Source organism: Physeter macrocephalus, chromosome 7 (assembly GCF_002837175.3).
Source record: "Physeter macrocephalus isolate SW-GA chromosome 7, ASM283717v5, whole genome shotgun sequence".
Classification (NCBI taxonomy): Eukaryota; Metazoa; Chordata; class Mammalia; order Artiodactyla; family Physeteridae; genus Physeter; species Physeter macrocephalus.
This window is the reverse complement of record NC_041220.1, coordinates 11,236,685-11,250,016: the sequence shown is the minus strand read 5'-3', so window position 1 is coordinate 11,250,016 and position 13,332 is coordinate 11,236,685. Positions and strand designations below refer to the sequence as shown.

The following is a 13,332-nucleotide window of genomic DNA, read 5'->3' as shown; positions in this document are numbered from 1 at the left end:
GGTGGGAGGGAGGGAGATGCAAGAGGGAAGAGATATGGGAACATATGTATATGTATAACTGATTCACTTTGTTGTAAAGCAGAAACTAACACACCGTTGTAAAGCAATTATACTCCAATAAAGATGTTAAAAAAAAACAATGCAAACTTTATCCAACAATCTGGGCCAGTGCCCACCTGATGCAAAAAGGAGCTGGGAAGCTGGACGGTATTCCAGATCTCTCCCTGCTTCACCTGCACCTCTTGACAACTGATAAAACTTCTGATTCATGTTGAGTTTCTCTGACAAAAAAAATTCTTTGTGTTTCTCACTGACACATACACTTATCATTGGGTAGTGCTGAAGACAACTAGCCAAGCATTAAAATCATAATTCTGTAAGGAAACCACAAACGTGTACAATAAAGAGCCTGGAGAGATGGAACAAAATAATAAAGAAAAAAATAAAGAGATGGAACAAAAAAAAGGTACTTGGGTGGTTTCCAGTTGAATGTAACAAGCTTAGAACAATAGAAGATATAAACAAAGCAGGAAGTTCAGACCAAACTTTTAGCACTAGAGTGAAATGATCACTGAATTAAATTATAAAAGAGATAGAATGACAGCTACTCTAAATTAGGAATGACTAAACAAAAACATCATCACATAGGAAAAGTGTGAAATGTGTATGCATGATTCATTTGTAAATCACACTTTCTTATCCTGAATTGCAAATATGATGGTTTCTGAGATTATTATAAATGTCTGTCTTGATTGTTAAATTATTTGAAAAATAATATTAATATATTAAAATATTTATATCTTTTCTATAAACTGACTGTAATGTAAAATATTATACATAATTCTACTACAATAATATACTTCTTGACCTTGGAAGTCAAATTTTGTTTGGCTTTTTTAATTTACTAAAATTAATTTAATATGTTGTATTTAAATTTCAAAATAATAGAATAATCCTAGGAAGAATAATTTTTTCTTTATTGTGTAACTAGAATAATGTAAAAACTTCAAATTCCAAAGACTATTCCCTCAGAAAAGATAGTTATTTTACTCAAGGTCAATTCTATGTTACAGACTGTGCAGTGTTCAGATGGTCAGAGATTTGCCATGGATCCTGAATCAATAAATATTCTTTCTCACACTATGAAAGCTGTGTCAGCTCACGGGGTTACCTAAACAAGGAATAAAATAGTTTGCATCCTACAGAAAATTGAGATGAACTGAACCAGTTAAAAATAAAACTGTCATCTTTGCATTCTAATCCCAAAAATAAAAGGTAAACAACCTTAATTTTCCAATTTCTTAATTTCAGAGGGGTATAAACTGTCTAACGGGTATCCTAGATATAGTGTGGTTAGAGAAAAAAATCTTTAATTTTCTTCTACTATTGTCCATCTTAATTATTTCCTTGATAAATAATAATAAATAGAAATATGTACTGTTCTTAATGAAGCTTTTAATATATTCTAGCATTGCTATTATTACAATGTGATTGCTTATTGCTATGGCCTGAATGTTTGTACTCCCCCAAAATTCGTATGTTGAAATTCGAATCCCCAAAGATGATGGTATTAGAAGGGGGGGCCTTTGGGAGGTGCTTAGGTCATGAGGGTGGACCCCTCATGAATGGGATTAGTGCCTGCATAAAAGAAGCTCCAGAGAGATCCCTAACCCCTTCCACCAGGCGAGACACAGCGAGAAGATGCTGGCTACAAATCAGGAACCATGCTGCCACCTTGATCTTGGACTTCCCATCCTCCAGAACTGTGAGAAATAAATTTCTGTCATTTATAAGCTACCCAGTCTGTGATGTTTTGTTATAGCAGCCTGAACAAACTAAGACATTTATAGTAAATTTTAATAATGTAATCACAGAGGGAAAAATTAGGTGCTATGGACATTTTCATGTGAACTGTATGAAAAGAAATGGTAATAACTAGAATACTGCACTTATTTACTTACAACTTTTCTTAAAGTCATTTAAGATGAAGTGAGTTAACTCTCTGAATAAGGTATTCATAGCATTGTGCACCAAACATACAAATTGTGGCAGCTTCTAAACAAAAATGACTCATCCCAAAAGCTAGAATGAAAATAAATGAATGGAATATTTTATCCAATTCTTTTTAAAGGCAATTCTGAATCTATAAGTTGATAAGAAATGGACTTGGAGTAGATAAAATACACAGGGGATTTTTAAATATCACCTTATAGACATATTTGACTCAGAACTTACATTTTTTTTAATGGGTTCTCCAGTAATATCACAACAATTGACTACTTCTTGTCTTCCAGTATTGTACCGATATGATCCCGGAAACCATTCTGTAAGGTCAATTATCCTAAAATGAATGATGCTTCTACTAGAACAATATCAAAGGTGGTATGGCCTTGATCAAGTACTTAGCGTCAAAAACCAGTTTTATCAAACAATGCATCATAGAAACATCTGTACATTTGTATAATAAGTTAAAATGTCAAAAATGTGCATAAGGACACCACACAGAGCGATTGTTCTAAAGGCCTTAATTCATATCTATATCAAGATATATCACAACCTAATCAGCAATTTTACCTTTAATTCACCCATATTTATTGTACACCAGGCACTTCACTAAGTGCTATAAATGCTAATATATACAAAATTTCTTCCATTTAAAAGATTGAAAGAAATCTAATAAATGAAACATATTCAAATAACTAACTGGTGAGTGCCATACACATGATGCAACTTAGAAGAACACTGATAGGAAAACTATCATTAGTAACTAGAAAAATCAATAAAGGCATTATGGATTAGGGCTATTAATCTAAAATTAATATACTACTTATCAACAAATGTAATTGAATGTTTAATGAGTGATACTTGTGATTTTCCTTCTTCAAATACATAAGGATTAAGGAGAATGATTTGTATGCCCCCATTTTCTTAAATATATTAATGACTTCCTCTTCTCATTAAATGTCCTTGCAGCATGCAATGGTATCAGCTTTAATTCCATTCACAATGTTACATCAAAAGCTGAGATCATTATTTTAACCCTCAAAAAGCCATTAACATTTTTACATATTTGAAAGTCTTATTTAAGATTTCAGGATTCAGAGGAGAAACTTCTCGAATCAGATCTTATAACCATCATCTTTCACTTGCTCTTAGTTTTGAGCTTGAACAACTTTCATGCCACAAAAGGAAAGTGTGAAAGTGCATATACCAAACAAGCCCAGGAGAGCTCTTTTGCCTAGTGGATGGTAGAGGTGGGATGTTTTGAGAGTGATTCTTTAAACATTAATTTTGTACTTTCTTCTTTACTGTCGCAGTGCCTCCCAGAGTTCCTGCTCAGCACTTGCATCGTCCTCAATGTTAGAAATTAGCCAAAAACGCTAGGGAGTTACGTATATAATTAATAGTGTCAATTGAGCATCTGAGATAAAGTATATGTAAATTAGGGATACAGGAGTTCATGTGCCCTTTTTTAATCCTTTTTTTACTTTTGAGTCTCCTTTTTTACTGTTGATATCAATGGTCACAATCCAAATCAAGCATGCCCCACCCATTCTGAATTTTAAGATGGTCAAAATGGTTAAATCTGGTGTATTGGTAAGATTAGGGTAATATCTCCCAGTCTGGAACTCTAAAATTCTAAAGGGATGTCTCTTTCATCTTTGCATCTTCAAAGTCGGTTCTAAATAAATATTTATTGAAAGAAATTGTGAATGAATTGATGAATGAATAAAGAAAACGCTAACAAAGGAGAAAACAGGAGGCCCCAGGAGAAAAGTGAATGCATAGTTAAGTGCTTGTCTATTTAGCATAGGGCTTAATTAGTCTTAATCAATTATTGTCAGTAATATTTAAATTCTAGATTTCAACATATCAAAGAATTACGATACAACATGAGACGCTGCTGATATACAAGTAACTGATTTTTTTCTCAAATATAAATCTGGTCTGTTCTTCTAGCGAAAAAGTCCTACAGCTCATGTTTTTACTCTGCTATTCACAGTTTCTACACAAAGGCAACACGATGCCAACTGCAAATGAGAGGAATTACGCTGTCAGAGTAAAAGTGGCCATAAGTGAATTCTGTCAGAACTGCTCAGCACAGATAGTTCAGGGGAACTTTGTGGATGCATTTGCTGAGTAAGCTAAAGCTAACACAACTTTCCAAACCAGGTTTTTAATGTAATAAAAACAAGTATTTCCAAATATAGTAATATTCCCAAACCAGGAGTCAAGTAAAGTTAATTTAGATATACATCTCAAGGCCTTTAAGTCAGGAAGAGAGCACATCTCAAAGGACAAAACTTGTGGTTAAAATGAATCCTTCAATGTCAAAGATGTTTTCCTCTTTCTGAATCACAATGACCAGCTCAGTGTGAGGCACCAAATCAAATGACTTTATGCCTATCAAATGCCTGTAGACAACAGGGAGGGAGGAGGTAAGCAGGAAATCTCAGTTAATTAAAAGAACGGAGATACAATAAACTATTAGGGAATATCATAGTCATTAGTGCCCATGATACGTATCTGGGTCTACATCCTCCAGACACATGCAAGAGACTACTCCCTGGCCCCTTTGGTGGCAAGTTTGGGCCTGGTGATTAGATTTGCTCAACGGGAAATGAAGTGAGTCTCTCACAGGTAAAGCATTTATTACTGGGGTGCGGCCTCCAGAGATCTTTTACCACAGTGAAAGGCAGTGTTTTGCAACAGCTGCTGCTTCAACAGCCTGAATACAGAAGGAGGAGATACTGAATGGAACTCCAGCACCTTCTGCAATGAACACATAGCCGGAGCGAGAAATAAATCTATATTATAAAGTCACTAAAATTTGGAGGTTGCTTGCTCTTATGTAGGCTGGGCTCATCCTTCCTCATACACTCAGGCACTTTCCTTCCTCTAGTGATACCAGGTGCTACATATTGTTTAACACATACAAATCTATCCTCAATTAATACTTTTTTTAGAGCGGGGTGATCTCATAACTATTTGGAGTTAGACTTCATTGTGTGAAGCTGCTGGAGAAACCAAGACAAATTCTTACATTTAATCATTTATACATCATAATCTGGAGGGAAAGTTCCTGGAAGGAAAGAGCCTACTTCTAGAAAAGTTGTTTTTAAATGTTTGGACCATCCTAAGGAAAATATCAAGAAAGTTACTCAGAGGAAAATTAAGGGAAGTCTTTATTTAAAGCAGTTTGAAGATATATAATAAATCTGAATGCTCATCAAATTGTTACATATATATTGATTTCTTGTGATAAATTTAAGCAAAGTCCAATTTCTTCTGAGCCACTGATGTTCAAAGAGTTAATACATCTGCCCTTTCCCTTTTATACTGAAATATCCCCAAAGTGTACAAAAACACTAGAATTGTGGTCTCTCTCACCTATTAGGGAATATTTTTGGTCATTCACAGGAACCCTCAGCATCTTAATAAACAGAGCCATACACCATTAGTAGAATTAATTCCTCATGACCTATACGAAATACTCTAGTTCCTTCTAAGTATAAATATCTTCTTTTGTGACAAAGTTCCTTTCTGGATGAGCTATCTCTCAGTAAAGACATTGATGCCATTCATCAGCATATCAAGACATATTACCACATTTTAAATCCAGAATAAGTACTACATTTTGTTTATTTTTTGTATCCCTTACAGAGGGTTGTAGTCTAGACTTAGAGCAAGCATAGACTGCCTTAAATGTGTTAACTTCATTATACAGAAATAATGCAAGAAAAATGAAAAATTAACTTTAAATCTATTACATTCCCCCCAAAGCATGTAGGATTTAAAGTTAGACAGCGAGTATCCAAATCTAAATCCGATTTCTGCCACTTACTATCTGTGTTTTCGGGCAAGTTGCTTTTCTTAGTGCCTTATTTTACTCTTTTGCAAAACGTGATCAGTAAACGAATCACTCGGTTCATAATATTGTGAGGATTGAATGTGATAATATATGTGAAGCATTAAGAGTAGTCCCTTGGTTCAAATAAGTATTAAAAATACATGTTACTACTATTGCTCCAAAAGAAAAGAATAACTGAGCCATGGATGCATTCTTAAACACACATATTCACCTGAATTATTTTGGAAGAGGAATATAGAAAATGTGTGCATCTTCTCACACATAAAGCTATCATTTCCTAAACATATGTCACTTGCTTCACATATAGCTAAAATTACCTAAAAATCCTAGCATTTCTTCCTTATATTGCTAAGAGCTAAATTATACATTGTATGCATGTTAAATTAACTATTACACTATAAATCAATTAAAGATTGAGATACTAGTTGAAAAGTCCTAAGGAAGAAAGTCATAAAGTAATTTCGATACATTTCGTGTGGAAATTCACGGGTGTCAGTATTTATTTCAACAAGTTTTACCTGTGAATCCAGTGAACGTGTACAATAGTTTAACCAAGTTTCCGTCTAATCTCCATAGCATTTCCCCTACCATGGCAATGGTGTAATCATGCCATCTAGTGGACAATCTACATCACTGCAGGTATACTTTTTGAAAATTTACAAAAAGCCTCAAATAAATTAACAAAATCACATTTTTATATTTGACATTTAAAATTTTAAATCTTGAAAGTGTATCTGAGGAGAAGAATAATGATTTTGTGATGTTATGAGGAGAATTATATAAACGTAGTATGAAAAACACGAGATATAAAAAGAGTAAGTAAAAGGCCCAACTTTGGGCAAAAGTAATAAACAGGGCACACTTATTAATATAAATACGTCTTTATAAAGGAATAATAGAAATTTGGTGAAAAGAAATGTTTCATAATAACTCACTAACCATAACTTTTAATGTTGCATCAATTGGAAATCTATTTTAACATGTTCTTGTATTTAGACAAAAAAAATAAATGGCAACAATAATAATATACTTTCAATGCAAAGAACAGAAAGAAAGATGAAATATAATGTAATATCTTTCTATATATGCAAATATAAATACACACATACATAGTCATTTTTTAGCATAAAAGAAACCCATTATCATTTGTTGTTCTGTAGATGATTTGTCCAAGATTAAAATCTGGCCAAGCCTGACCTAATGGCTAGAACCTCTAACTTCAAACACAATGGTTTTGCTATCATTCAGTGTTGCCTCAGTAACTTAAGCCTTCTTCATATTGCAACTGTCAGAACTAGATGACCTAATATTTTCATTTGAAACATAACTAAGATATATAGATATAAGTGATTTAGTTTCGAGCATTTTTCACATATAAGTAGGTAGGTAGATAGATCCTTTTAAAGAAGCAGTGTTAAATACTAGAAAATCAAAGCCACTGCTGAAAAGGGACACGTGAGAAAGGGAACAAATGGAATCCAAAAGGCAAGCCCATCCCAATATTTGTGAGGCCTGAGGCCTCATGGACCTCCCGGGCTGCAGTCCACTCACATCTTTTCCCGCCCTGGCTGTATCCTACACTGTGAGGGAGCTAATCCAAGTTACCTCTAAGACACCCCAGCTCACAAGTGCAAGCTCAGACCCCACCCTCCTATACACACCCCATTTCCACCCTCATCTGCAGGCCTCTGCAATTTGAACCGGGAATCTGGAATCTCGGTCACCTGGAATGTGTTAAAGTTTCGGACGGGCATATCACCTTGACCCTCAAGGATTCTCACCCTATGTGAGGTGAGAACCATAGAAAGACGGGAAGAATAGGATCCACTAAAGCAGGGGTCCCCGACCTTTGCGGCACCAGGACCAGTTTCGTGGAAGACAATTTCTCCATGGACCGGGGGGCAGGGTGATGGTTCAGGTGGAAATGCAAGTGGTGGGGAACAGCAGATGAAGCTTCCACTCGCCTGCCACTCACCTCCTGCTGTGCGGCCCGGTTCCTAAACAGGCCGCAGACCGGCACCGGTCCATGGCCCAGGGGTGGGGACCCCTGCACTAAGGGGTCTAAGGGTGGTACTGGCATACGTGTGGTTTACAACAGGACATTTTTTAGGTGGCTAGAGATGGAGAAATGGTGTGAAATGATGCTGTCAGAGGTTGTTTTCATGATCAACATTCTTCTTAGACTGTATATCCCAGGGTCTTGCTCTAGGATGGAGAATGTCAAACCTTCCATGGAAGCAAGAAACACAGGTTTTAAGGGTTGCTATCCTGGTGTGCTTCTATGCGTTGTGACCCATGAGCATCTCAAGTGAAAACTTAGCCTCTCTGACTTGTGATATCAACTATGCAAACCAATTTTTCCTTCAAAAGAAAGTCTCTTCAATAAGTGATGCTGGGAAAACTAGACAGCTACATATAAAAGAATGAAATTAAAACATCCTCTAACACCATATACAAAAATAAATTCAAAATGGATTAAAGACCTAAATTTAACACCAGATACTGTAAAACTCCTAGGGGAAAACACAGGCAAAATACTCCTTGACATAAATCGCAGCAATGCTTTTTTGGATCTGTCTCCTAGAACAATGGAAATAAAAGCAAAAATAAACAAATGGGACCTAATTAAACTTAAAAGCTTTTGCACAGCAAAGGAAACCATAAACAAAATAAAAAGAAAACCTACGCACTGGGAGAAAATATTTGCATACGATAATACCGACAAGGGATTAATTTCCAAAATACACAAACAGCTCATACAGCTTAATATTAAAAAAAAAAAATCAAAAAATGGGCAGGATGGGCTTCCCTGGTGGCACAGTGGTTGAGAATCCGCCTGCCAATGCAGGGGACGCGGGTTCGTGCCCCGGTCCGGGAAGATCTGAGCCTGCGCGTCTGGAGCCTGTGCTCTGCAATGGGAGAGGCCACAACAGTGAGAGGCCCGCGTACCGCAAAAAAAAAAAAAAAAAAATGGGCAGAAGACCTAAATAGGTATTTCTCCAAAGATATACAGATGGCCAACAGGCACATGAAAAGATGCCCAATATTACTAATTACTAGAGAAATGAAAATCAAAACCACAGTGAGGTATCGCCTCACACCAGTCAGAATGGCCAGCATTAAAAAGTCTACAAATAACAAATGCAGAAGAGGGTATGGAGAAAAGGGAACCCTCCTACACTGTTGGTGGGAATGTAAGTCGGTGCAGCCACTATGGAAAACAGTTTGGAGGTTCCTCAGAAAACTGAAAATAGAAATTACCACATGATCCAGCAATCTGACTCCTGGGCATATATCCAGAGAAAACTCTAATTCAAAAAGATATATGCACCCCAATGTTCATAGCAGCACTATTTAAAATAGCCAAGACATGAAAGCAACCTAAATATCCATCAACAGATGAATGAATAAAGAAGATGTATATATATACATATATATACACATACATATACATATATATACATGTGTATATATATACACATACATGTACACACAATGGGATATTACTCAGCCATAAAAAAAGGATGAAATAATGCCATTTGCAGCAAAATGGATGGATCTAGAGATTATCATATTAAGTGAAGTCAGATAGAGAAAAACAAATATCACATGATATCACTTATACGTGGAATCTAAATAAATGATACAAATGAACTTATCTACAGAACAGAAATAGACTCATAGACATAGAAAACAAACTTATGGTTACCAAAGGGGATGGGGAGGAGATAAGTTAGGCATTTGGGATTAATGTGTACACACTACTATATATAAATCAGATAAGCAACAAGGACCTACTGTACAACACAGGGAACTATATTCAATATCTTGTAATAACCTATAACGGAAAAGAATCTGAGACAGTATATATACATATATTACTGAATCACCTTGCTGCACACCTGAAACTAACACAACGTTGTAAATTAACTATATTTCAATTTTTTAAAAAAAGAAACACAACAACAAAAAATATGATGCTTCAATTTGCAATGAACTTGCCAGTAATATATGGGATCATTCTTCAGTCTGCTTTCATTTTGCAAGAAGCATGAACTTGCCAATAATATATGGGGATTATTTTATTATATGCAGGCATGTGGATATACTTACCATGCTGTTCATTTTTGAAGATGATGAACCTGCTCTTTGCTTTCTTAGACTATTAACTTCTTCTACATTTCCATCTTTTGGTTTCAAAATCATCCTGCTACTCCCTGCAGTTCCTTCTGATGAGGATCGCAGTCGCCTCTCTATAAATCTTCCTTCACGGTATGGACTGAGGCTACTGGCAAGAACTATTTAAAAAATAAATAAATAAAAATTAATATAAATGCTGAAATGTAGTTTTTATAAATGTTCCATTGAAAGTAAATGGAAAACTCTTAGTGTCATTTAACAATTCTCAATCACAGAAAACTTCTTGAATTAGTAGTGGTACTTTACTTAACTATGTAATCACTTCGAAGCCTCTAAAACTTTCTAGTCATCCTTGGATTCTTCATACCTCACATAAATCATATAAGCAAATCCTGTCCTCATTACCTTCAACTGTATACAGGATGTGATCACTTCTCACCACCTCCCGCACTAACTTCCTGGCACAAACTCCATCAGGGCTTGCCTTAGTTAGAGCAATACTTCCTAATAGCCTCCTGTCCCTGCCTACTCGCACCTGCCTCTCCCCAACCAACACACAATCTATTTTCTACAAGGTAACCAGAATGATACACTTAAAACATAAGTGAGATTGATCACGATCTCTTCTCTAATCCTAAAGCTGATGTGTTTCCAGTGGGCTACCAGGTTCCGCATGATATGACCCTACTCTGGACCCCCACACAGGGGGCTTCCCATGGCTCACCTGTTCATCTCTCTAACCTCATCTTCTACTGCCCACCAGCCCCTTGTTCACTCTGCTTATGGCATACTGGACTTCTTGCTGTTTCTACAACATTGCAGGCATGCTCCAGCCCCAGAATCTTTACCCCATACCCTTTGTACTGATATACTCCTCCCAAATAGCTGTATGGCTTACTCCCTAATTTCTGTTAATATGTTACTTTGAGTAACACCCCATTCACTGTACGTAAAAATGGAAACTAAAAACAAAGAACTATCAGAAAGAAATTAAGAAACTCATCCTTAAGATTCTCTTCCTCTAGAACCACCTCCAGTACAAAAATCTGTCAGTCAGAGAATGAGAATCAGTAGGAAACCTATATTAAGATTTATTGCAAGGAATTGGCTTATGCATTTCTGGGGCTGTCTAGGCTGCGCCTCGACGCATGCGGGATGTTAGTTCCCTGACCAGGGATCGAACCTGTGCCCCCTTCAGGGGAAGCACAGAGTCCTAACCACTGGAGGGCCAGGGAATTCCCGAACACCTTTTCAAAAATTTGTGAAGATCCACCAGAGGGCAGACAGCAGAAGCAAGAAGAACTACAATTCTGCAGCCTGGGGAACAAAAACCACATTTAAGAAAGACAGACAAGATGAAAAGGCAGAGGGCTATGTACCAGATGAAGGAAAAGGATAAAATCCCTAAAAAACAACTAAATGAAATGGAGATGGGCAACATTCCAGAAAAAGAATTCAGAATAATGATAGAGAAGATGATCCAGGACTGCAGAAAAAGAATGGAGTCAAAGATGAAGAAGATGCAAGAAATGTTTAACAAAGACCTAGACGAATTAAAGAACAAACAGAGATGAATAATACAATAATTGAAATGAAAACTACACTAGAAGGAATCAACTGCTGCAGAACAGAATAAAGAAAAAAGAATGAAAAGAAATGAAGACAGCCTAAGAGTTGAAGACAACATTAAACGCAACAACGTTCGCATTATAGGGGTCCCAGAAGGAGAAGAGAGAGAGAAAGGACCAGAGAAAATATTTGGAGAGATTATAGTCGAAAACTTCCGTAACATGGGAAAGGAAATAGCCACACAAGTCCAGGAAGCACAGCGAGTCCCATACAGGACAAACCCAAGGAGAAACACGCCGAGACACATAGTAATCAAATTTGCAAAAATTAAAGGCAAAGAAAAATTCTTGAAAGCAGCAAGGGAAAAACCACAAATACAAGGGAACTCCCATAAGGTTAACAGTGGATTTCTCAGCAGAAACTCTACAAGCCAGAAGGGAGTGGCATGATATACTTAAAGTGATGAAAGGGAAGAACCTACAACCAAGATTACTCTACCCAGCAATGATCTCATTCAGATTCGATGGAGAAATCAAAAGCTTTACAGACAAGCAAAAGCTAAGAGAATTCAGCAAAACCAGCTCTACAACAAATGCCAAAAGAATTTCTCTAAGTGGGAGACACAAGAGAAGAAAAGGACCTACAAAAAGAAACCCAAAACAATTAAGAAAATGGTCATAGGAATATACATACCGATAATTACCTTAAATGTGAATGGATTAAATGCTCCAACCAAAAGACAGAGGTTTGCTGAATGGATACAAAAACAAGACCCATATATATGCTGTCTACAAGAGACCCACTTCAGGGCGTCCCTGGTGGTGCAGTGGTTGAGAGTCCGCCTGCCGATGCAGGCGACATGGGTTTGTGCCCCGGTCCGGGAAAATCCCACATGCCACGGAGCGGCTAGGCCCATGAGCCACGACCGCTGAGCCTGCGCGTCCGGAGCCTGTGCTCCGTAATGGGAGAGGCCACAACAGTGAGAGGCCCGCATACTCCCCGCCAAAAAAAAAAAAAAAAAAAAAAACAGAGACCCACTTCAGACCTAGGGACACATACACACTGAAAGTGAGGGGATGGAAAAACATATTCCATGCAAATGGAAATCAGAAGAAAGCTGGAGTAGCAATATTCACATCAGATAAAAGAAACTTTAAAATAAAGAATTTTACAAGAGACAAGGAAGGACACTACATAATAATCAAGGTATCAAGATAGATTTAATTGATACTTATAGGACATTCCAACCAAAAACAGCAGATTACACTTTCTTCTCAAGTGTGCATGGAACATTCTCCAGGATAGATCACATCTTGGGTCACAAACCAAGCCTCAGTAAATTTAAGACAACTGAAATCATATCAAGCATCTTTTCTGACCACAACACTATGAGATCAGAGATTAATTACAGGGAAAAAAACGTAAAAAAACACAAACATATGGAGGCTAAACAATACATTACTAAATAACCAAGAGATCACTGAAGAAATCAAAGAGAAAATCAAAAAATACCTAAGACAAATGACAATGAAAACATGACGATCCAAAACCTATGGGATGCAGCAAAAGCAGTTCTAAGAAGGAAGTTTATAGCTATGTAAGCCTACCTCAAAAAAGAAGAAAAATCTCAAACAACCTAACCTTACACCTAAAGGAACTAGAGAAAGAAGAATAAACAAAACGCAAAGTCAGCAGAAGGAAAGAAATCATAAAGATCAGAGCAGAAATAAATGAAATAGAAACAAAGAAAA

The 13,332-nt window shown here is 36.6% G+C and overlaps 1 protein-coding gene across 19 annotated transcripts in view; it reads right to left on the bottom strand.

Moving 5' to 3' along the window:
• Positions 1 to 13,332, bottom strand: part of CCSER1 (coiled-coil serine rich protein 1) — a 1,341,341-nt gene that overhangs the window by 1,133,521 nt on the left and 194,488 nt on the right. For all 19 annotated transcript variants that reach the window (XR_008617752.1, XM_055085805.1, XM_055085806.1 and 16 more), the window contains exon 3: positions 9,986 to 10,170. Coding sequence is in view for 18 of the 19 variants with exons in the window: in XM_055085805.1 (XP_054941780.1) it covers positions 9,986 to 10,170 (185 nt within the window). In the remaining variant the exon portion in view is untranslated. The remainder of the gene's footprint in view (positions 1 to 9,985; positions 10,171 to 13,332) is intronic.